Raw genomic sequence first — 24,049 nt, forward strand, 5'->3', positions numbered from 1 at the left:
TAGTACAGCTCTGATGCATCATCCTTGTCTTAAATGATTTCAGTGTACACCGCCCATGTAAAGCAGATCTTTTCATACTGCTGTCTACAGCTCCACCTTGTGGTTGATTTGTTTGTGTGTCTGCTAACATTTAGCCAGTTCCTTTTATTTGTTCCCTCTCGTGAAGATTCCTCCTGTCATCCCTTTGTGTCCTTCACTTGTTCCCCTGAAATAAGACAAGAAAAAATCAGGCACATTTTTCCTCTCGACCATCACAGTACAGTGCGGATCAAATCTGCTCACTCCATGATGTGGTTATATACCAGGTGTCACTATGATTTGCAGGGTTGGGTCGGATAAGTTTGCAATGTACTCTATTACTGAATACAAATTACATGTCAATATTTGTAATTGTAATGGACTACATTGGATTACAAGCACTGTAATCTACTATCGGATTACTTCAAAATCAAACATTGACATTGTTGCACCTTACTAGAAAATGGATTCAGCCACACAAATTTGTTTCACAAATCCTTTTTTCCCTTCAGACATCTCAGAAGATTTTAATTCAAATAAAATGCATTTTGCATATTCAGCATTTCCATTTAGTCAAATCAGATGACCCTTACAAAACACTACCTGTACAAACTACAAGTGCGCTGTGTGCACTCAACATGTGGGATGCTGTTTCTCTCTGTTGTTTTTTAATCAAAGGCCACATTTTGGAGATTTTTGCTCTTGTAATGCAAAATGTTCATCAGCACTCAGGAGAGCGCATACCTCTGCCAAGGCCCAACAGTCCTCACCCACAGATACCAGCCACTTAAATATGGCTGACTTTTTACATCAAGATCCATCTTCTTATTCCCTAAGAAATTACCAGAAATGATCTCTGAAGGCTGGTTGGGTCAACGACCCACAAGTGGCCCTAACGACTCTGAAACTCAGAGCTCACACGTGTCCTTAACGACTCTGTAAGAACACACCCACACAGAGTTTAAAAGCCTGCAACTCCCCTCCAGTTAGTTAAATGAAGAAGCCTCTTGGATGAGACGTGAAACGTCTTCAAGAAACTGAAACAAGTCCAGTTGCCAAGATACAACACTGACTGAGAACCTTCATCAACCTATCTTGTAATGTTAAAAAAAATGATTAAAAAAAGTTCCCCGATCCGTCTGTTTATGTGGATCAGCACCAAAAGTTAATGGGGTCTATTCTGGGCTGAGACTCATCCTCCATCCAAGTTTTGAGGAAATCTGTTCATTAGTTTTTGTGTAATTGTGGTCACAAACCAACCAACCAACCAACCAACAAAGACACTCCTTGGCGGAGTTAATAAAAATAAATAAAAACTCCATTATCATCGTTAAAAAACAATAACAAATAATTATGATTCCAAAGGCAATCCAGGCACTCAATAAAAGAAAAAATATAAAGAAAAGAGGAAGGAGGTGTTAAAAGTCTTCTAATTTTATGATTCCATATATTAAAGACATAATCAAAAATGTAATCATACATTTTCAAATGGCTGATGACAATTATTTATTTTTTGTAATCTGATTACATAATACAGGCATATTACAGCCCTGAAAATTTGTCGCCTCGTCCTGTTTGATGAACATATTTCACTCGTGTGGTGCCGAGCTGCCCTCAGTCAGATATGCACTCCGGGCGGTGAACTTCTGTCTGCAGTACAAGCACTTGGCTGTTAACACGTCCTACAGCGTTAATGCAGACTGAGTGCATTAAAACAGAGAAGGAAAATCAATGACACAGCTGAGGGAAAAGGCCAATGCAAAGACTGCACTAATCAGCAATGTGGCATTTCTTTAAATGTTAAGAGTCTTGTATCATATCATATCATTAACTTAATGTGTTTTTGGCAGATTTCACTGCACAAACATTGTGTGCAGATTATGGGCTTCATTGTGTGTGCTTCACACTTTGTGCTCATGGCCACTGTCTATTTCTGTGGTTGCAGTTATGTGTGACTGTCTTTAGGAATGAGCCAGACTATATTACACCCTGGTCCCTCCCTCAGAAGCTCTGCTAAAGTAACAGCTGATGTCAGTCCTGCTTAAAGACGCACACACACACACACACATAGACAACCTGTCTACCATTAGGCAGCAGCTTCACAGCAGAGAGCCAGCCAAAGGGGAGGAGGGCTCCTACACCTTGCTCTCCCCACGACACATCAGCACATGGCGCAGGCTCCGCACCACGCTGACAAATCCACAATCCAAGGCTTGAATCCCAAGTTACAGCAGACAGAGGAGGGGTGGGCAGTTATCTAAGGCTCTCAGCACCCCCCATGTGCCTGGCTGGATCATGGAGCTGCACTGTCTTCCCACTGAGACCCCCACCACAGCCAGCTCCTGCTCCACGGACCCCCTGTACGACAACTGCCCACCTTTTGCCCAGCGAGGGAGGGCCAGGGAAAAGGAAATGGAGAGTAGGGTTGTGTGCCCGGCTGTAACCAGACTCCCAGGCCACTGCAGCCCTCTGCCTGGTCTGGCCCCTGCTGAGGTTCCCACACTGGTCAGTGGGGGAAGAGGGACTGGCGCCTGGCCAGATCACAGCTACTGCAGCTGGAAAGGAGGCCTGGGAAGACAGGCCTGGGAAGCAGAGCTGGATCCAGGCGTAAACAGGACAAGAGGAGGAGAGAGAGGAGGAGAGCAGGGAGGCAGCATCTGGGGAGTCGAGGACAGAGCTCATGTGAACCAGAGCCCCAATCCATCACAGAGCGAGGAGCACAGGAGCGCTCTCTCTCTGTATGATAACCTCCCTGATGCTGTCACCCCTGACAGCCTCCAAGAGGACATGGAGACAAGCTTCCAGGAGCACCTGCAGGAGCAGATGTACCGAGCATGGGCCCCCGAGCACATCCAGGGACTGATGGACGATGAGGGAGCGAGTGAGGACAAGAGTTCCTGGTCCTCCTGTGAGATCATCCTCGCTGAAAGTGGTTCCAGCAACCAGGACCAGAATCCAGACCAAGCCAATAAGCAGGAGCCAGAGCTGGACTCAGGCTCCTGTGGATTTAAACAGGGGGACCCGATGCTGCGTCTTAAGCTGTCCCCTCCCCAACAGCATCTCGCAGCCAGTTCCCCTCAGCTATCCCAAACTGAGTGCCAGGCTCTGTGGCCCCCAGCTGGAGCTCAGCACCCAGAGCAGCCATCCTGGTCTCCCAGGGTGCCCCCTCCCGTACCCCTGGCTGATCCCTCTGCTAGTGCCCTCCGCAGCCTCCTCACCAGCCTCCAACAGCAGATAGTCAGACAGAGGGAGGAGTACGAGGAGCGGATAATCAGGTATTGTTGTTTTGTCTTGTATTTCCACTCCAAACTACACAGTGCACATAATCACCTTACAGATACTGGACTCGGCATGTGAGAGACAAATGAAATGTCCTACATTTAATGTGCTTCAGTATTAAACTTTCCCTTCATTGACTTGCCTTTTTTCCAGCCCTTGGTGTATTTCCAGTGAACACAGTGTTCCCGCGCCTCAGTTGACCCCGAGCTTCACCCTATTTCCTGTTTAGCTCACAGCACTGAAGAACTGCTATTAGATTCCTTTAAAGTTTCCAAAGATTCTCCCATGATTTGCAATATTTAGCTCAGGGACAGCGCTGAGATTATTAATAATTAAGTCCTCATCATTTCCATTCTGTTGTCAGCCTACTGTGGAGATCAGTGTATCACGTATTATCCACCTCTTTAAATACACAGATGTACCTTTTACTGTGTTTTTCCACTGAGCTCACATACAAATTGACAATGTTTCCTGTTTGTAAATAGCTGTTTGGTTTTAATAGAACAGCCTGTGTGTGTGTGTGGTTGACCTATAGGAACAGCTCACGGCACTGGAAAGAGAGCTAATTTAAGGGGCCATTCTGCTGACCTAGACACAACACATACCTCATTTATTACTGATATAGATAGAGCAAGTCTCAGTGTAAGGTCATTGGAGCTGGTTGGAAGGACACGAGGGAAATAAATGACAATTCTTTTAGCTTGATATAGCATACAGGAGGGTGACAGATAGCTCGATTTGATTGTACAATTTAACTCAACCACCTGTTCTGCCTCGTCCAGATACTGACCTCTCCTCTCACTCAGTGTTGTCAGACGGTTTGTGGCCCAACTGGCGAGTCTTAGGTCGCATTGTGTGGGGTAAAATTGGCTGTATTCGTTATTATCTCGCAATAAGGTGATCGTGGTGAGTTTTCATTATCTGGATATTTGTGAATATCCCCACATGAATGACTTAAAGCAGCTACCTCGCTGACGTACAGTCCTATATTTTTTTTCCTGATTTATTTTGAATTGCCTGTCATCGGGGCTGAAGGCTCGGCTTGCTCACTCTATCCCACACAAAAACAAGTTAAATCAGATGTGTGTAAATACTACGGATTCCAATCTAAAAGATGACAGGGAGATGAGGTTACTACCATTTATTTAGCCTCAATTTGTGAAGGAAGACCTTATGATTTATGATTATTTAAGATCAAATAAAAAGATGTGTGTCCTCTCTGTGGTGTTTCCTAACAAAAGATAAGTGAGGTTAAGGTGATTCCAGTATGTTTTAGTCCAATTGTAGTTTTTATTTTAAAATGTTAAGAATATTTCAATGATTTTCTGGATAAAATTGCAATTATGTTAGACAGGATCATTGTGACATGAAATTTTCATTTTGTCTTATGCCTGATTCATTCACTCAACACAACTTTGATTTGATTATTCATTCTGAAGAGAGGAAATTATATGATCATTACCTCCCGTGGCGGATTATAAGCCTATAAACACACACTCCCTGTAGTTCTTCTGCAAATCTGTATTGTCATTGTCACAGAAACCTCAGTGCAACACCACCACATCATTATGTTTTTATATCATGGGAATGCATGCATACTTCTCGACTTCCTCTTCATACACTTTAAGTTGGCATAATGTCAAGGCTTGTTGCACAAGTTATAAAACCTATTATTTTTTTTATTTTAGGTGTTATTTCTTCTTTATTTCATGACAGGCAGAATTGGAAAATAGTTTAAGTTGCATATTTGTCAACACTTGAATTGTTGTTGTCATTAAACAATTTGGGCAGCAATTATTGGGCTGGAAAACACCAAACCAACCTGGCAACACTGCTCCCACTCCTGTTCATTGACGGAAAAGCCTAACCAAGTTCTCAGCCCGCTCATTTAAATATACCCCCCTTCCTTGTGTCTTCACCAGTCTAGAGCAGAGAAATGAAGAGTTGCAGGTGGAGGTCGTCCGGTTGAAAACAAACCTCGCACAGCAGCGGCACTGGTACCAGGTTGTCCAGGCTAAGATCGTGGAGTCTGAAAGGGCCCGGGCTGCCGCCGAACTTCGCAATGCAACTCTGCAGAAGGAGATGGATCAGTTCTTTGACACCTTTGGAGAGCTCAACAACGAGGCCAAGAAGACAGAATGTATCGTCAAGAGCTTTTGAGAAAGAAAATGTATGAATTGTGTGTGATGATATGAACGGTGTGAAAAGTGAAGTACAAAAGGCAGAAGACTGGCTAGTCTTTAAACTGTAGTTAGGATCTCGTGGTAGAATATTTCCTTTCCTCATTGTAAAAGGTCTAAAAGGTAACTCCACCTATTTCACACATCAGTGTGTGTTCACAGGTCTTGGGGAGTACTACTGCATATGAGAAAAAAAGTAGTACAAAGCCATTTGTAGCTCCAGAGGAAGCTGCATGTTATCTGATAAATTGCCTCCAGTGATGTCACTCAGTGGCCAAGTTGCATTGTAGGTAATGTAGGCACCAGGCTTTGAAAAGGAAGATGAATGTGTGGAATAAAAACGGCGATATCTCTGGTTCTGCTGTATCAATTTTGATTGTCTTTAAACTGTCCGTCCAACAGTGTTATAGATGTGCAATTTAAGACCACGGACGTCTACATTACCCACAATGCAACTTAGCCAGTAAGTGACATCATTGAATGGAATGACTGGAATTTGTCAGATTACCTAGAGCTTCCTCTGGAGCCACAAAAAGGCTTTGTACTAGTGTTTTTCACAAATGCAGTAGTACTCCTCAATACCTGTGAACACATGTTAATGTTTAAAGTTACCCTTTAACTTATGTACAGTTATTCCAGAGAAATGTACAAAACAACATCACTGAAAGAAAATGAATCACTGATGTCCACTTTATTAGTTACTTAGGGGCAAATGATGTTGGCCAAGTGATTATATTGTGGTCATTGCAATCACACAGGACATCTCTGAAAATAAAAGAAGAAACAAACTGAACAAAATGTGAGATGTACAGTGTATACAATCGAGCGTTTTTCTCTCTTTTTTCTTTTTTTTTTTTTTTAAAACATGGTAAACACACAAGAAGTTCTGAGCTCTGTAATGCTCAGTCTAAATCTGATAAGATTTTTGGGAGTGAATTGGCCACTCCTCTGGTCGTTTAAGGCATGATTGAAATAATAAGGTCATGGTTTATAAAAGAAAAAAATTATAGTGTACAACATGGTGCTTTCAAGTCCTCAGTGACTCCATAGTGTCATATTTCTGCATGTCCATCACACTGTGCAATCAGTTCTGCAAAAAAGCAGCTCCAAGGTTCATTTAAATTTCCGTCTTGAGTTCCAAGGTCCAGATTTTCAGTCAGGACTCCACAGTCATATCCTCATTTTAATCCTGCTTTTTGTTGAGGGGCCAACTTCCTCCACAGATGCTGCCTTTGAAACCAGGCGTCTGCTGTCTTGATGACGATTCAGAGGAGATAATGAAGGAGAGCGCTGCACAGTACACTTTGATAACACACACATACGCGCGCGCACACACACACACACACACACAAGGCTTACAAGGCAAAAAAACATCTGCATCAAACAGGCTTACAGAACCAAAAACATCAAGGTACTGTAAGTAGAAGAACTGACCTGAACAGATTTCTCTTTAGAACAAAAACTACAGTATCTTATTGGCATCTTTAATGCCTTCATGCAAGTCAAACACTGTTATTTGTGTTTTACTGCTTTTACATGTGTTCTACATGATGTCTGATTCATGATTAACGTTGACTGTCCCAGTACTCATGGAATGGTTTAGAAAGGAGCAGCCAAAGCACTGATTTGTTGATGAAATGCTTTGACGTGAGGCTTCACTTACATGCGCCTCAATGATTGTGTGCAACATTCTGCAAGAACACAAAAATAAATACATGCATCTTTTTGCCTCTCCTGAAATTACATTACTTTGATCTCTTCTTTTGATATTCAATTTGTCAGTCAGTACCTTGTGTCAAATCGGCATAATTGCAGTATGTGGTTCAACAGATATGTTGGGTTTCTTATCAAAACAAGCACACCTTATCTATTAGTAGTGAGTCTACAGCTACTATGAGAGTCAGATCATGACATCTTCACATACAGTACGTTATATCAGGAAATAAAACTGTAACACTGCAACCACAGCTTCCCCTAGCTGTCAGGAGGAAAAGCTCAAAATCCACATCACTCCAGCCAATTATAAAAAAAATAAAATAAAAAAAAAACACTGTGCAGAAAGCACCACTGTGGAGATCTGCAATACTGCAAGCTAGCTAAAGGATCAATCAAACTTTGGATTGGAGACTGATCATCAGATGGACATCAGATAGTCGGCGCGGTCGACTTATGGTCAGCTTTTGTTCGTATTGGCGTTACATGCATGAGCAGCTGGCAGCTGTGGTTTATGTTCAGTGCGTATCTGCTCTAATTGGATGACAATAACCTCTGGTCTCAACTTAATATTCGCTAAAAAAATAGAACTATTAAAATACAGGCATACAGAACAAACAACAACCCCCCACCGACTCCTGGTAACCTGAAAATCCATATGGATGCATACGTACATCATATATACTTGATCAAGTTAAACAATATCCATAGCGATAGCTTTGACCTCCTTTGACCAGCAGTCCGAACACAAAGTGTGAAGTTGAAGAGGATCAACAAGATAAACGTCACACACAGAAAGAAAATAGAAAAATAGACCTTTTCATTGAGGTTAAAGAGGAAAGAAGAGAAACTCAGGATAAAAAAAGGGACAAACAAAAAAAAACTGAACCGAAAACAAAATTTGGGTTATGAGGGAGTAAAGAGAAGAAAGAAAGGTGATGGTTGTTGTTTGGATATCGTAAATGGGGAACAAGCAGACAGGCAGACATGTGGCCGTGGACTGTGTTCACTGACTCTCGTCCAGCGGCCCCGTCAGTGTGTCAATGCTGCTGCTGTCTGTATCCGAGGCCAATGTTTGCTCCGTGGACATGGACGAGATGTCGTTGGCTGATGAGGACTGGGAGGCTGAACCTGACACTACATCTAATAGATGAAACACACAATGGAGAGAACCAGGAGATACAAGTTTAGAGAGTTGTAGGGGAAGCCAGTCAGCTCAAGCTTGTTTTGCTCCAAGTCTTTAAAGCAGTTTGGTGCCCAATATTGCAGATAATAAAGATGATGCATGTACCTGAGCAGTCTTCTTTCATCAGACCATTCTTGTTCCTCTCCTCCCAGTCAATCACCTCTTCATAAATGAGTTCTGTAGAAAAACAGGAAATGTTGGCTATCGTCACTGCGTGCTGACAATGAAACCTTAAAAGGCACAGGAAATTCAAAGCCGTGAATTTGTCGTTTGATATGTGTTAATAAGCTGTGGTCCTGCCATTAGCTCGTTGTCACACTGTACTGTTTGTTGCTACATTTTATAGCCTTTATTTTTGGACACTGGGTTTTGAAATAATATGGCAGTTTTGTCATAGAGAAAAATGTTCAACAGGTGAAATATGAACATTTATCTGATTTTTCAACATTATGCTTACAGGAAGCTTTCTCCAAGAGACAAACAAAAGAGACATTTATGGCCAGCATGAATTACAGCAGAACTGTTACAAAATAAACAATTTAGTGCAGCTGTTGGAATTTTGTCAAGCACAGCAACAGTTTACTTTTCTCAAATAAAATGGCAGCAATGTATATCACCTTTCATATATTTTACTGTTACAGCTACCACAACTGTAAACAAAGAATGAAATTCAAACTTTGTTTTGTCCTTCCTTGAATTGTTGAATCGATTTGGTCCGTTTGAGGCATGAGCAGATATATTCCTCAGACACAGAACGCAGTGTTCAGCACAAACAAACTTTCTAGGACTGTGGGATTCCTTTTTTACTGTTACACTGTTTGCCATGGCTGTGTATTGTCATATACACCTTCACATCAGTGTTGGTTTTGTTTGTGTCTAATTGAAACATTTATACTGTTCAGGCATATTAGTTTTCATGACATAAGTCAAAATAAAAATGGAGATTTTTTTGCTGTAACTCAAAAGCTTTGGACATTACATCAAGTGGTAATCTACTTATAGATTTGGAAGAAACATTCTCGATAGAGCTACATGTAGGTTGATTTCCTGTAACTTCAACCAAATAGGGTAAGCTGCACTGCTGTTAGCCTTCCCTAGAGGGCAGTCTATCCTACCTTTCCATTGCTCAATGGTGTGCTCTCTCTCTTCCAGCTGCTTATCTGAAATCTGGGGAGGAGGCTGAGAAACAAAGAGAAATAAATATGTCAGCAATGTTGAACACAGCTGTTGCATTGATAAAAAGCTTCACTACTAGAACGTTCTCCTCACCGCGTCGGCCTCTGCAGGGTCGTACCACACGTGGATGTACGGGTGATTTAGGGCTTCTTCTACAGAGATGCGGCATTCAGGATCAATGACCAGCATTTTGGACAGCAGGTCTCGTGCTTGACCTGCTGTTATGGCAACACAAGAAGGACAGTGTTACCATGGAAAAAAATATCTCATGACATCACTTCATTTTAGTGACCTTCATGAGAACTGATTACTTCCCCTTTGGGTGCTGGGTAACATCTCTTTGAATGTCAAGATTTGCTCTCTGGTTTCAGTGATGTGATCTCTGACTCTAAATGTCACAGATCAGGGCACAGAAACTTTTGACCTGCATGATCATCCCCCGAACTGAGCGAATAAGAGGTTCAGTTTTCAACGTCATTTTGTTGAGAAATGTCTCAATAATATACTGCAGACAAATGCCTCCATTTCACTAAAATCTAAACATTACTGCAGTGTCCTTGAGAAGCCATTTAAAACTCATGAAATCTGGCAATCGTCTTAAGTATCTGTGCTATTAAACTGGAACTGTTACTAATTTCAAATTAAGTTGTACAAGTGTAATATAGAGTGCAAAACACTTACTCTTCAGTTTGTCATGTTCTGAGTCAGAAGGAAAGGCCCAGTCCGGGAATAGCTCTGCGAAGCTGACGCCAGGATACTGCGGCTTGTTCATCACATAGTTCCTCACGGTTTCCATTAGTCGGTTCATAAACTCCAGACTGGGCGTGCCCAGAACCTCAATCACCTTATTCCACTGGTCGATGTCTGGACAACACACTTGTTAAGGAAAACTATTTGATCAGGCACACAATCAATAAAGAAATGCATGAAATTGATGCACTTTACATAACGTGTTTAAATAGAATAAAGAATATTAAGTCATGTTAGCAGAAATGTGGGTCTGTATTTAGGCACAGTGATTCTTTGAGCCAAATGTTAATGTCAGCCTGCCAACATGCTGATGTTAAGCAGGTATAATATTTACTATTTTTACCATCTAAGTTTAGCATCTTAGCATGCAAACATTTGCTAATTTGTAAAAAACACAAAGTACAGCTGAGGCTGGTGGTAATGTCATTAGTTCTGCAGGTATTTGGTCCTAAATCAATGGAGAAATGTCAACTCGATGATGGTGCTAGACTGATGATACATTTTGTGCCAATCCATCTAGTAGCAACACTGACATCCCCACAACCACGTCCCTAGCATTGCTAAAAATACTGATATGCACATTCTGTGGGCCTGCAGGCTTACAATTGCAGTAAAATGCTAGAACATCCTCTGATGAAAAGCAATCTATTGTAGAATCACACTGTGCCCTGCATCCATTCTCAGCTACTCGGGTGTAAATGGACAGCGGCACTAAAAAGAGCTGGTGAGTGAAGAGGTGACCAAACACATTAGAAACAGAGAAACGGCCAATATAAATGCAAATGAATTGAATTGTTTCAATCTGCTTTTCCTTATCAATTAAGGGCGTTAAAACTCTGGAGATTAATAATCATCGAAGAGGGCAGGAAACACATGCGGCTCTCTACTTAAATCAGGGTGTGCTGGGAATCTTGAGTGATCCTATACAACAGATTAGAGGAGGGCGTAACAGGAAAATGTCTTGACAGACAAAGGTGCTCTGAGAATTACAAGTCAAGAAAATTGTCAAGATGAATGAGATACTTTGTTCTAAATGGAGGTTTGATGGAAGGACAATGAGTGGCACAGAGATGATGAGAGCGGAAAAAGGATACGGTCGGTGCCCTGGAAGATTACGCTGCCTTTTACCATCTCTCCCATGATACACCCAACGGACCAGATGTCCACTGGGAACAGAGAACACACAAACACAAATACACACACAGAAAAGATATCAAATAATAATCACATAACATCAACCACATAATATAACTCTAAATATAGAGTAAAATGACATGTGGATGGTGCACAGATGAACACCACGCTCCATGCTTTAAATATAAACGATAAACATTGAAATTCAGCGCACTAGCTCTCGTTATTTTGGTCCATCCTCAAGCTGTGGCCTGATGCTTTCATCATACTCATCTTCAGGCTGGCTTTCTTTTCTCTCTCAGACTCGGGAGCCTTCCAGGCCTTTCTCCTCGCCTCTGCAGCTCTGCTGCTTATCAGTTTACACAGCTGTTGCTTTCTTCATCACTTTCCCTGTGTGCGCTTAGCAGAGTAGGATGTAGTTTCTCTCTCTCTCTCTCTCTCTCTCTTTCTCTTTCTCTCCTTCTGAGCTGGCTGTTTGCTTCAGAGCATGTAGATCTGGCAAACAGCCATTAACTCCACTCTTCCCTCTATTTCAGTTTCACTGAAGCAGAAAGTTCTGTGTGCTCCGGTTACGTCTCCGGATCATACAGACCACTTTAGGTCTTGTCTACAAACACAATGCATAAATCATACATTTAAATGTTGGGCAGGCTACAGTTTTCTTTGTGACTGCTCTAACTGGGTAGTTACACTCTTAACTGGGCTGAGGGATGTTATTTCCTGTAAGGCCAGTGTTTTGAAGTGTTTTGATTAAGTCCTGTTTGTAACACTTCCTCTATGTAATGTTTCATGCATCACCTTGTAGTTAAGCTACTTTAGAAAAGACCTGAACAACTTGACTGTTTTGTAGACAAATGACACACTATAAAAATATGCAAATCTGAAGCACAAACCGACGGCTTAAGCATCTCTTAAATAAATAACTGCAAACTATTAATCAAACTACTGTTTCTTATCCTTGTTCTAATGTACTAAATAAACTATTCATGATTTAAAACATCTATGCCCCCTAAAACATCTATGAGGGTCTTGTGTCAACACTTAGAGAGAACGACTGATAAGGACATAAACAAGGAAAGATAAAGTCCAGGAAAGAAGATTTAGGAGAGATAATTTCAGCCATTATGCATCCGACTGACCACAGGTCTACTGTAGCAGAGTAATGGCATTGTAAGGACATTGTCATCACCAATAAGCAAAATTAAATATAGCTGCAAGCAGCAATTATACATTAAGCAGTTTTTAAATCATAACAGTCACTGGGCCCTATTTAGAAGGTCTATAGCGCAGCATGCTAGTGCGTTCAGGGTGTGTCCAAGTGCATTTTGCTAGTTAAACTGCAGAAAATCTGGGCGCAAAGTGCGGCGCACGGCACAAAGAGGTGGTACTGAGACTCTGAATTAGTCATGGGTGTGTTTTTGGCAGAACATAAATCAAACCAATCCGAGTGTCGTCTCCCATTCCCTTTAAGAGACAGGTGCGCCAGGGCCTGGCACATATTAAACAGTAGCACTCGGCTGCTGGACCCTCTGCCCCGCCGTTTCACAATCATCTGTCCCGCCATGTCACAATCATCTGTCCCATCAACAACTCTGTTTGACTGCATATGAAAAAATACACCAATATCTAACTGAGGAGGAGGAGCGCTGCTGCGTGTCCCTCTATGTGTGCATGGATCTCAGTCCGTGGATCAGGCGGAACGGGTCATAAAATGTATCATCCTGATCAAAAATGGGTGGGAAGAGAGGGGAGAAATACGTCCTCAATGAGGAAAATTTTACTGAGATTACCTGCAGCAATACTCCAGCAGCAGAAACGATATGTGTACCTGTACATTAATGTGCACATGTGCAAAATAACTGAAAGCAGCCTCTCTAATCATAAAATCAGAGTGTATGAATGGTGGAAACTCGCGTGTGTAGGTGCATCTAATGCGTCCTTTAAATAGCAGGAAACAGACCGCACAAGTACATTTGCTATTTACACAACATGGGCGCTGGGCGTGAAAATGACAACTGCATCAGGCTGAAACTAGCAATGACACTTGCGCTGCGTGCTGCTTTGCGCCGAGCATAAGATAGAGCCCACTGTGTGCGTCGCTTGAGTCGTGAGTGAGTTTTTAAAGTCCTTCAAATCTGTTTGCTGTCGGGACACTTTTAGTGGATAAAAATAATATTTACAATAATACAAATTGTTCCAAGATGGTTCTAGCACCTGCAGTGCCTGGATCCCTAATAACCAGCTAGAGCCTGACTGATACTGGTTTAAAGACTTGTAGCAGTGCACTTCAGGGAGGGTTTTTACAATTGAACTGATTATTCTTAACAGCCGGCGCCATCTGTTCAGCTGTGATACGCTTTCTTTGTTTACTCAAATGCTGCTGTGTCTGGAAACAGTTGAATCTGTTAGATAAACTATGAAATCATGACAATGTTCCTTAAAATCCTCATGCTTCCTCTGTAGTATGGTCTGTTATATGTTTTATTTCCATATAATGCATATATACTGTTGTTATAAAAGGTCATATTAACTAAACAATCACAATACCTTTGTTGATGCCAAATTTATAAACAATTGTAGTGAGACACAGTAGTAAACTATTGTTTTAAGACTGGTGCTTGGCTGTCCTTACCATTCTCCTTGTACTTCATGCCCAGTATGACCTCTGGGGCACGGTAGTATCTGGTCACCACATAGGGGGTCATCATGAAGTTAGTGCAAGCTGTCCTGGCCAGGCCAAAGTCCAAGATCTTTAGAGTGCAATCTGACTTCACCACAATGTTACTGGGCTTCAAGTCCTGAGGAGAGAGACAATCAGAAACATACACACACAAAAACCATTACCCTTTTATTTCTATATTGATAGCAGCCACAGAAAGATAAGAATATATGCCAGGCATTTTGGAGAAAATTGTTGCATTCAAACAACTGGACCAAAAGTGTTAAAGACCACCACATTCTTCCAAAACCTCTAATGTAATGTTCTAGTATCCCTTTTCAGGGGGTAATAAATACATAGGATTGAATACCAAGTGGCTAATTAATGAGCAAATTAACACCAGCTTAAAGTCTGACATCTGGTGGCTTATTCTCTCCTTACAGAAGAGATGCAAAAGTGTACTCCAGGGTGTGTGAGTGCACTGTGACATCATTGTCGTGTGTGGTTACAGGTGCACAGAGCAGGCTTCTGACTGCACCCAGCATTGATACAACAAAAGTGAAACTTTCAACTGGAAAAGGCAACGAAACGCTGCTTTTCAGTCTGATATTAAGTTACTCTTATGTAGAAACATTACTGTCTGTCAATTATTTCTTGTCTTGTTACCCTGTGGATGATGCCAGCAGAGTGCAGGTGCCTGATGCCACAGAGGATCTGGTAGAGCAGATAGGACATCCTCTCATGGTCCAGGTCCATGTGGATCACCTGGCATAGGCTGGCATCCATCAACTCCATCACCAGATACCTTAAAGAGGCCGCAAGAATGAAAAGAAATTCAGTTGGGCATAAATAAGAGGCAGAAATGTAGTAAAGGAGTTGATAAAGGAACAGTTACAAACAGAAAGAAGCAATCAAAGCAAAGAGACAGAGAGAGAAGAGAGGAGAAGAGGCTGACAGGTAAGTGAGGAATGCCACTTGAAAAGAAGAAATCACAGAGAAAGCAAACAACTTCATCTTAAATCTCTGAAGCCTACAGAAAGCTCAGAGTAGATTGTTGCAGCCAAAAGCAACTTGAATGCCACTCACAGGTCCTGGAATTCCTCCAGTGACTTCTGAGGCGTGAACACATTGATCAGACGGATGATCTGCAAGCAGAGAGACAGGCCATTAGTCCACTCTGTATATCTCCCATCTACATCCACTTGACTGTGGAGAGCGAGCCAACTGGGGCCACAGCACTAAGTGGGTTTGTCTAGATTCTCTCACTCTGAGCGAGAAATTACATTCTCATTGCAGCTCTCTGTTTCTGTACATTATTTCAATTTTTTTTTATCTTGACAGACAATTAACATCCTTGTGCTTTGGCTGCCAGGCATATTGCAGTCCTACTGTGAATCACAACAGTTAAATAAAAGAGGGAGGGATATCATTCGCAGGTTTCAAGTTGCTCATGAAACAATATGAGAAGACGTGAGGATACAAGCTACATTTTAATTTGAGCAGTTTTAAACCGCTCTGCAGAATTTATTAAATAAACCTATTTAACTGCTTTATTATGTTATTATACAGCACTTCATATATCTGTATCAAACATGTAGCACATATTTCAGAAGGTAGGAAAAAGAGCTGACATTAAAGGATACTTTTCATGTCTGTCTTAAAACAATGGTCAGGCACTGATATAAACACTGAAACAGCTTTTAATGCTGCAATCGCTCTTCCTGTTCATGCCGGTCATTAAGAAACCTTCCAAACCCGCTTCCAATCGGCTGTAAGTGATGGAAGTCCTCCTTCCGTGCAAAAATACACCCAAACTTTAGTTGAGGCTAACATGAGGCTTCAGCAGTCGGAGTTCATCAGATCAAGTGGGTTTCTTTCAAAGTTGCACTGTTTTAAGGACAAAATTCCCTCTGTGTTACTGTCCCTCCGTTACAAATCAGCACAGAAACAAAAAGAAAGGATTATGAACTAAAACCGTTGTTACTTTGAGTGATACCCACTTGATTTGTATAACTAACACTGCTGAATTCTCACAATAACTTTGTAACATATTTTTGCACTGAACGAGGACGGTGGATTTTTGTCCCCCATCACTTGTGTTGGAATCACATCAGTAAAAGATCTCTTAATGGCCAGTATCAAGAGGAGGCATAATTTCCAAGCTGTTTGATTATACACATGAGCACCTGCCTATTGTTTTCTACTACATGTGAACCTATCCTTTAAATTAAAGTCTTACATTTTTGTGGTTGACACATTTGAGCAGCACCAGCTCCCTGTAAGCACGCTTAGCATGGGTCTGGTTCTGGAAGGGCCGACACAGCTTTTTCACTGCCACTGGGATACCAAGGACTGTATCTAGAGCAGAGCTAGTCACACATGGTATGGAGGAGGGAACAGAAGGAGACAAAGGTTAGCGAGGAAGAAAATAAATGCATCCTGAAGAGCAAAGCTGTTGTCTGACTGGTAGCTAGCTACCCAAATCTGTGCATTTTTTTCTCTCCTCTCTGCACATGTAAAATTGCAGGTAATCAAATCTTGCCAGTAGTTTTCAAGGAAGTCTTGCTCTGGATTAGGGCTGTCATGATATCAGACTTTTACTACGCGATTATCGTGGCCTAAAGACTTCATGATAACGATATGATGATATCTATTAGAAAAGTTGATAAATATAACAATAATGCTATCATCAAAAAAAATATCTTTTATGTGTTTCGTCTCTTTTTTGGTAAATTAATTACAGTCAAAATATGAGTGTATGGAGGTGAAGAGAGAGTCAGTAACCATTACAGCACAAAAGCGAACAAAAAGAACATTTTTACTTAATACATTTCTGGTAACCAGCGTTAGTTAAGCTGTGTTTCTGCCACCTATTATGACAAAGAGAAGGGAAAAAACAGAAGCTATTTAGGAGTCACTGGATTTAACACAATTTCATCATATGTGATTTGTTAACACAATATGAAATTTCATTTTGAATTACTGATTACTGTCAATTTTGGTATATCGCGACACCCCTTCTCTGAATTTATGTGCTAGACAGACAGACTGACTAATCGTTATTGCCATAATAGGTATTTTTCACAGCATTTAGTGACAATTTGACGACGGATGCACAATAAACAATACCATCTACACATCATGGGTTTCGTCGGATAAAGGCTTTAAAACAAAATATCTGCATCTGCCTGAAATGAAAATGTCTGCAGATATGCAATAAGATAGGCCACTAAGCTGACAATTTAAAATGTGAATGGGGCACAAACAGTCGTGGTTATCTTATTTTACCCAGTGACTGTGCACATTTTGACCAGCATCATTGTGTCTGTGTCTGCCAGTGGACTATCGTTATAAAAAATAGCCATACTAATATGGTAATTACACTATAGGAGCAACTTCATGTTCTCTGCAGTTAGGAGGGGAAAATATATGTGCATACATCAGTATTGGCATCGCTAATAATTAGTTGAAAAATATTGGCAAAAATCCAATATTGTGCATCCCTAATTTTGAAATAGTCATAGTAGTAAAAGCACAGGTGTAACTGATAATATTAATAACATACTGTAAATGTGTCACAGTGAGTCAGCATGCTGAAAGCATGAAGCAGCTAAATGGTATTCAGCCATTTATCATTTACGCCTCTGATTTTCCTGCTGTGGCACGTAAACACATCTGTAGTGAAATCTGCCTTCTAGGGCCCACCACAAACTGGACAAAAGTTGACTTTACTTATGCAGCACCTAACATGTTTATGTAATTAGGAGGTCAGGATATCAACAGCACCCTGGGCCAGTGGTGACACAACCACCAACATGCTAATGAAGCTACAGCCTCTCACCAGACGATGCCCTGGGCCCCGGAGCCGATGGCGCGGAGCTGCTGGTAGCGCTTGAGTACAGTGAAGGTGGAGTCTCCCACCTGAACGCTGTAGAACTGGCCCTCCGCCTCACTCATCCTGCTGAACAGTCAGGACCACCAGCACTGTCTGCAGGAGGGAAAAAACAAAAAACAGATAAAGACCCAAATAGAATGGTAAACAAGTCAAAGCACATTAATAACCTGAAACCATTGTGATGAGGTTATTGGACTGATGGAACTGAATCACTCAAATGATCCACAGTGAATGGCAGGGCCTAATATGGTTCCATCTGTCAGTCCCTGGCATCACTCCCTTCATTTTCAGGCCAGACTAAAGCCAAGCAATCTATCACCGCTTTCTGCCCAGTTTGTTCATCTGACAGAGGTAACAGTGGGTTGAAGCTGAAGCCGAGGTTGGAAATGTAATGGTGTGTGTGTGTGTATTGTGTGTGTAGTGGAGAACAGAGGAGGCTGACAGCTTGGAGTTCCTGAGGCTCTCACTGCCAGCTTTAAACTCATGCTGACACACTCATGCTCAGTAAACACATACATAACACACACACACATACACACACGCACACACACACACTGATGCTGGCAGCATTAGGCTTGAGCGTGTTCATTATTCTCTGATCTGCATCCAGCTTCATAAGCATGTGCACAGCCATCAGCATGAGATGAGAGATGGTAATTGATACATGTTTACACGTGATGTGTTTGTGTGTTTATAAAAAATATGTCGGTGTTAGTACTGATTCCTCAGGCAGGAAGTGGAGGAGGAGTGGTATTCTTGGCCAGGGTTTGTGTGTGTGTATGTGGGCGAAGACACACAGTTATGTAGCTATGCAACGGCGAGCAGTCATGTCTGTTTGTCATTCCTTCAGAAAACAGCCACAGGTTAAATGCAGTCTGATATTTTAGCCTTTTCTGTTTGACAGGCAGTGAGGGCACAAGAACTCGTTGGTTCTCATGGTCAGAGTGCTAAAAAGACAGACGCAGCAGGGCCGAGGTTATGATCGCAGAGAGACGAAATAACATCTCAAGATGCTTTAATTGTAAAGCTAGTCAGTCTCAGCTTTGACACTGACAGCATTACAAAGAAGTGCAGCAAGTGAGCATCTACATCAGTAAGTACAGGAGGGCAGGAAGAATTATGATTACATGTTGTCAAAAAAAATTCTGAAATGTCTTTTTTACAAGAAAAATTCTTAACACAAAAGGCTTTGATGACTTGATAGCAAAGAAAATCAAGTTTTGTAACTTATGGAGCAAGAGACTCTGACATACTCTCCACCTCAGAAATCACCAGATAAATGGCAGATGGTGAGCAAAACCCACCTAACATTTGCCTTGCTTCAATTGCTGCTGACCTATTTACACATGGCACTACACGTTGTTGTAGAGCCTGTTTAATATGCAACAGAATTTTACACAATATATGAAGTAGGGAGTCCTTGGCCTGAACTATTTAAGATCCCTGATATTGTACAATGTTAATTATCATCAAATCAACTGAGAGTGAATATTATTTTTATTATTAGTAGTAGTATCATTAGAACTAGTGATTTAAGAAACAATTTTTCGTATTATTTTCTCCATATTAACGTACGTATTTACGACGTAAATCAGTAATTAACAAGTATAGCAACAATTGTAATTAAATGGTGAAATTAGCCTTAAAGGTCCAGGGATTATGGAGTATTTTGATGGAAAACATACATATATCTACTTTCAAAATCTGTTATTATTTGATGAAAAATGTTCTCATCTCCATTTTTACATAATGAAATATAGAGGGAAATTGCAAAACAGCAATAATAAACTGTTATTCTGAAAAGTAATACAAAAAATAATATCATGCTGCAGTTAAGAAACACTTTAGTGAATTTAAGTCTTTAATCTCCCCCTACAAACACACACATTAGCATATGCTACAACAAATACACAAGGCCTCCTTCCCACTTTCTCTCATCCTTCAGTTAATTTGACAACAGCAATGATTTCCCTTCTAATTTAAAATGCATCTGTTAAGATATTTCCCACCGTGTTTTCTTTATGTCTTTTGATTGTGTTTTCTATCCCACAGAGTCTCTCTCTCTCTCTCTCTCTCTCTCTCTTTGTTATCTTTGTTTATTTCCTATGTTGGTTGTTTGCTTCTTTCATAAGCCCAGGTTTTTAATCTCTCTAGAACATGCCATCATTTTTCTTTTCTGTGTTGCTTTGTGATACGCTGACCAAATTTCAGTGTTAGTGGGTGTGGGTCTGCAGGCGCACCATTACTCAGATGAAAAATGAATCCTTCTCATCTCTATCTACTTTCTTCTTCTGCCTCCCCGGCTTTTTCTCCTCCTTCTCACATGTACATCCAGCTGGCTCTCCCACTACAGGGAGAGAGCAGTAAAGACCTTTACTTCCTTCATGCTTCTCGTACTCTTTCCATTTTCCTTGGCTTTGTTTCCCTTTGTTGTTCCTTTATGCTCCTCACATTCCCTCACTCCTCTGACCTTTTCTGTGTTCCTTCCATCTTCCCTGTGGTCTCCTCAAAGATATCCCCACTGAGTGACTGAAAGGTACTGACAGACATATATTTGATGGATTTTTTGATTATGTCATGCAAGCAGAGCTTCTCCCACTTGATTACACACGTGTTTAAGATGCAGGTGGAGCTAAAACAACATGCTACAGCCTCGGCTGTGGTCAATTAGAATAAAAGCAGGCAGCATGAATTCTAGGCCACGGATTCAACACAGCACATGAACACTTTGTGCAGCAAATATCCTGCAACACATTTCCCTCTGAGGGAAATACACACTGCTATTTTAGCCTGGAAGCTGCACTGGTTAACAGCGGCACTTTTTTCTCCAGTATTTTTTCACCCAAGCGTCTCATGCTCTGATTCACAACACACACATCAAGCTGAAGAACACTACGAAGGGGCCGTTAATCATAACCAAAACCCATTTCAACTACAGCAGATACAGCTTATGTACAAGCCATCACTTGCTGCCAAGCTAGGCACGACTAGCGGGCTAACAAATGTTCAGTTTACTCAGCACAGATATACGGACACTGATAGGGAACAACTGAAGTGAGGTGAAAATTGCATGTAAGCTCAGAAAGCAAGACAGAAAGCCGCAGCAGGCACCTGTTATAATTCTGACGAACAGACATTGAGTTTGGATTAGTGAAAATGTTTATGCCCCCAAGGACATTTAGGTCACTGTGGGAAGCTGCAACTTTTTGATAAAGATAAAATGTGTGACAAATCAGCATTATAATGAAGTACTGTAGTGCTACAGTGATGTCTTGGCCTGCAAATCTTGTTGTACAGATGTAAGGAAACATTTTTTTGTTTGGTACAGACCTCAACAAACATCTCATCATCATGATTTTAATAGTTTTTCCAGCAAAAATTAAAACTGGAATGCAAAAATGATCATTCCCACTAACCGTGAATCATCATCGCAACCATAATACCTATTTTAAAAAAAAGTATGATGCAATGTGATTTTTTTTTTTACCATATTATGCTTCCTTATCAAAGACTAATAGGATATACAGATAGTAGAATCAACAAACTAGCTCATACCATTTATAATAGTTGCACAATTGCTTCCCTTGACTTCAGTAATGACAGTATCATGATACAGCTAATTAGGCAATATTCAAGACCATTATCTAAAACACATCATTATGAGGAGGAAATCCTACCCACTGAATGTCATAACACTACAAAACAGCAGATACCAGGCACAGGGCGGGCAATTATGTGTGTAATAAGGGTGTTTTTGGCTTCAACAATTAAAGAAACTTGATCAGTCACAATATTAACTCACAACAAAACTGCTGGTTACTCAACCTACAAACTGGCTGTGTGGGTGAAGAGAACATTGTAATTAACCAGTCTCTGCTTCCCAAACATCATTAAGGATGCAAGCAAGGGCACTCTCACTGCAAAGACAACCTGGTAAAGATTCAAGAAATAATTCAGCTGGTTGCTTTCTCCTTCCAATTTTATAAATGTTTCGCTAGAGACAATTGAGAGAAGAGAAGAGGAAGAAATTTCTCCTTTTATGATTAAAAGGTAAAGATAAGTTTCATTTTAATGGTTTCTTTTTTTGGTTTAGCACAGTTTGAAGTTTAAGAGCAAAATATAGAGTCAATATAAAGTCAATATGACATATCATTTAAGTCAAGTAAGTTTTGTTCATAGAGCCCAAAATAAATTGCATTCATTTGGCAGGCCCTTTTGTCCAAAGCAACTACATTTGTGCATACACATAAATCTGCAGCAATTTGGGGCTCACTGTCTTGCTTAAGGATACTTCAACATGTGGGAAATGGGAGCCTGGCATTGAACTACCAACCCTATAATTAAGGACCGACATGTTTTACCAAGATACTGACTGAGCTTCAGTCACCGATAAATCAAATCAAATAACTGCAATTCTCATATTTGCCTTAGTTGCACAGCCCTGATTCATCTTATAGTGTGTGCGGTGCAAAATAAAAGGGCTTTAAGTTTCACTGTATTTAAGAGAACTGAGATTTGTGCAACATGTGTCATCATTCAGTTACCAAACCAACATAAACTGGCAAAAGGCAGAACTGAAAGAGAACAGTTACAATGTCAAAATGCCAAGAAAGACACCAATATGTTGATAAAGTAAGGCAAGAGACTGCATGATTTAATGCTGCACTGCTTGTTTGTCACACACTTATTATGGCATGCATGTCCTTCAAAATCCAGAGTTGTAAAGGCAAGTGGATAATGGATAATTTCACCACTTCGCTCAAGTTGTTGATAAAAAGAAACGACCTTCACACAAACATCACCATCCTCATCCACTGTCCAGCTCAGTCCAGCCCAGCCTTGGGGTCTGATGTGGCCTTGGCTCTGGGTTGGCAGCTGGATGGGAGTCAGTGAGCTGGCTATGATGTCAGATTAGCATGGCCTGAAGACTCAGCATCTCATGCTGATGTGGCAGAGTTACAAAACACACAGGGACGGCCAAATCTACATCTAGGCTGCTGCTGCTGCTGCACTAGAGATGTCTGACCAGTCTCTTTAAGAGGATGGAGGATGGAGGGAGTTAATGGAGGGAGATGCTAGTGCCACATGTGTCGCTCTTGTCTCTTAGCTTCCTTTCATGTGAGACCTGTACTGTGTGTATGTGTGCCACTATACCCTGCCACCATGTTTATGCTTTGACGTGCTCCAGACTTGACAGACTAATCCCTGTACACATGCTGCCTGATACGTTGACAAGCCTCTGACACAGCATGCCAAATGAACTACACGGAGGTGGAATATAGCAGTAGCGTTAGCTCTCATCACATCTACACCTGTTTTTTGTACTGGTTTTAAAACCTGAGCTTTACTCGGCCTACAGAAATGTCATTCATTTGGCTGTAGTTACATCAGCTTAGGTCTCTGGGGGCAGCTGTGTGTGCACTGACAAGCCGGTGCTAGCCTTTAACAAATAAGGTGGATGTAAAACTGAGATTTTTTAAAATAATTTCGGCACAGTACACACACACACACACACACACACACACACACACGCACACACACGCAGAGGTATGATGAAGTCACCCGTGTACGATGACACACCGCGGCCGCAGCACCGCTGGTACTCGGCGGTCAGAAACCATTGGCATACACAGCCTAACTCACACTAACACAACACGTCGGCCGAATTCACGGCTCGTTTAATATCTTATAAAGTTACCCAGACCTACACTCCCCGTCTTTTTCACTTGTGTCGGCAGCAATGCGGTAGTCGGGCCGGGGCTCAGCTGAAAGCTCTGACGGACCAACGGACGACAGAGGAGGCGGCAGCAGCCAGAGCCAGACCTTACCTTCTCCCTTCAGCGTCCCCAGGGCACTCCCATGCATCGAAAACACAGATAAAACACTATCTCCGTCTCTCAGCCCGAAGCCAGACTTGGAAAAGTTTCGGAAAACCGGCTGTCACGACAGATAGACCTCCCTCCGGTTCCTAGCTTAACTCCAGCGGCGGCGCGGAGGGACGGGTGCGGAGGAAGGGAACGCCACAACAAGCGGAGAGGGAGCCTGCGGGTGACGTCATC

The 24,049-nt window shown here is 41.5% G+C and overlaps 2 protein-coding genes across 3 annotated transcripts; one reads left to right on the forward strand and one right to left on the reverse strand.

The window, feature by feature from the left end:
• Positions 1–2,732: 2,732 nt before the first annotated feature.
• On the forward strand, positions 2,733–6,379 carry LOC141013101 (rho GTPase-activating protein 24-like). The gene is made up of 2 exons (XM_073486659.1): positions 2,733–3,293; positions 5,220–6,379. Exons 1-2 carry the CDS (start codon positions 2,806–2,808, stop codon positions 5,455–5,457), a joined length of 726 nt encoding a protein of 241 aa, XP_073342760.1. The 5' UTR covers positions 2,733–2,805; the 3' UTR covers positions 5,458–6,379.
• On the reverse strand, positions 6,150–24,049 carry mapk9 (mitogen-activated protein kinase 9). 2 transcript variants are annotated; one of them, XM_073486656.1, is made up of 12 exons: positions 23,819–24,049; positions 17,937–18,083; positions 16,335–16,464; positions 15,182–15,240; positions 14,762–14,900; positions 14,069–14,234; positions 11,397–11,468; positions 10,234–10,416; positions 9,646–9,770; positions 9,492–9,555; positions 8,482–8,553; positions 6,150–8,333 (listed from the first exon to the last, which is right to left on the reverse strand). In XM_073486656.1, the coding sequence occupies exons 2-12, from the start codon at positions 18,050–18,052 to the stop codon at positions 8,197–8,199; spliced, it is 1,263 nt and encodes a 420-aa protein (XP_073342757.1). In that variant the 5' UTR covers positions 18,053–18,083; positions 23,819–24,049; the 3' UTR covers positions 6,150–8,196. The 2 variants fall into 2 exon arrangements, with proteins under 2 accessions (XP_073342757.1, XP_073342759.1); XM_073486658.1 differs by having other exon boundaries at positions 8,107–8,333; positions 9,646–9,767; positions 23,819–23,900.

The sequence above is a fragment of the Pagrus major genome, chromosome 18 (assembly GCF_040436345.1).
Source record: "Pagrus major chromosome 18, Pma_NU_1.0".
NCBI classification, from domain to species: domain Eukaryota; kingdom Metazoa; phylum Chordata; class Actinopteri; order Spariformes; family Sparidae; genus Pagrus; species Pagrus major.

Bases quoted from the DNA above. Each gene is read 5' to 3' on its own strand.
- LOC141013101 (XM_073486659.1), top strand. From the start codon at position 2,806: ATGGAGACAAGCTTCCAGGAGCACCTGCAGGAGCAGATGTACCGAGCA. The intron at 3,294-5,219 runs GTATTGTTGTTT...TGTCTTCACCAG, and splicing joins TACGAGGAGCGGATAATCAG to TCTAGAGCAGAGAAATGAAG.
- mapk9 (XM_073486656.1), bottom strand. From the start codon at position 18,052: ATGAGTGAGGCGGAGGGCCAGTTCTACAGCGTTCAGGTGGGAGACTCC. The intron at 15,241-16,334 runs GTAAGACTTTAA...CTCTGCTTGCAG, and splicing joins AATGTGTCAACCACAAAAAT to ATCATCCGTCTGATCAATGT. The intron at 14,235-14,761 runs GTAACAAGACAA...CTCTCTCCTCAG, and splicing joins CTGCTGGCATCATCCACAGG to GACTTGAAGCCCAGTAACAT.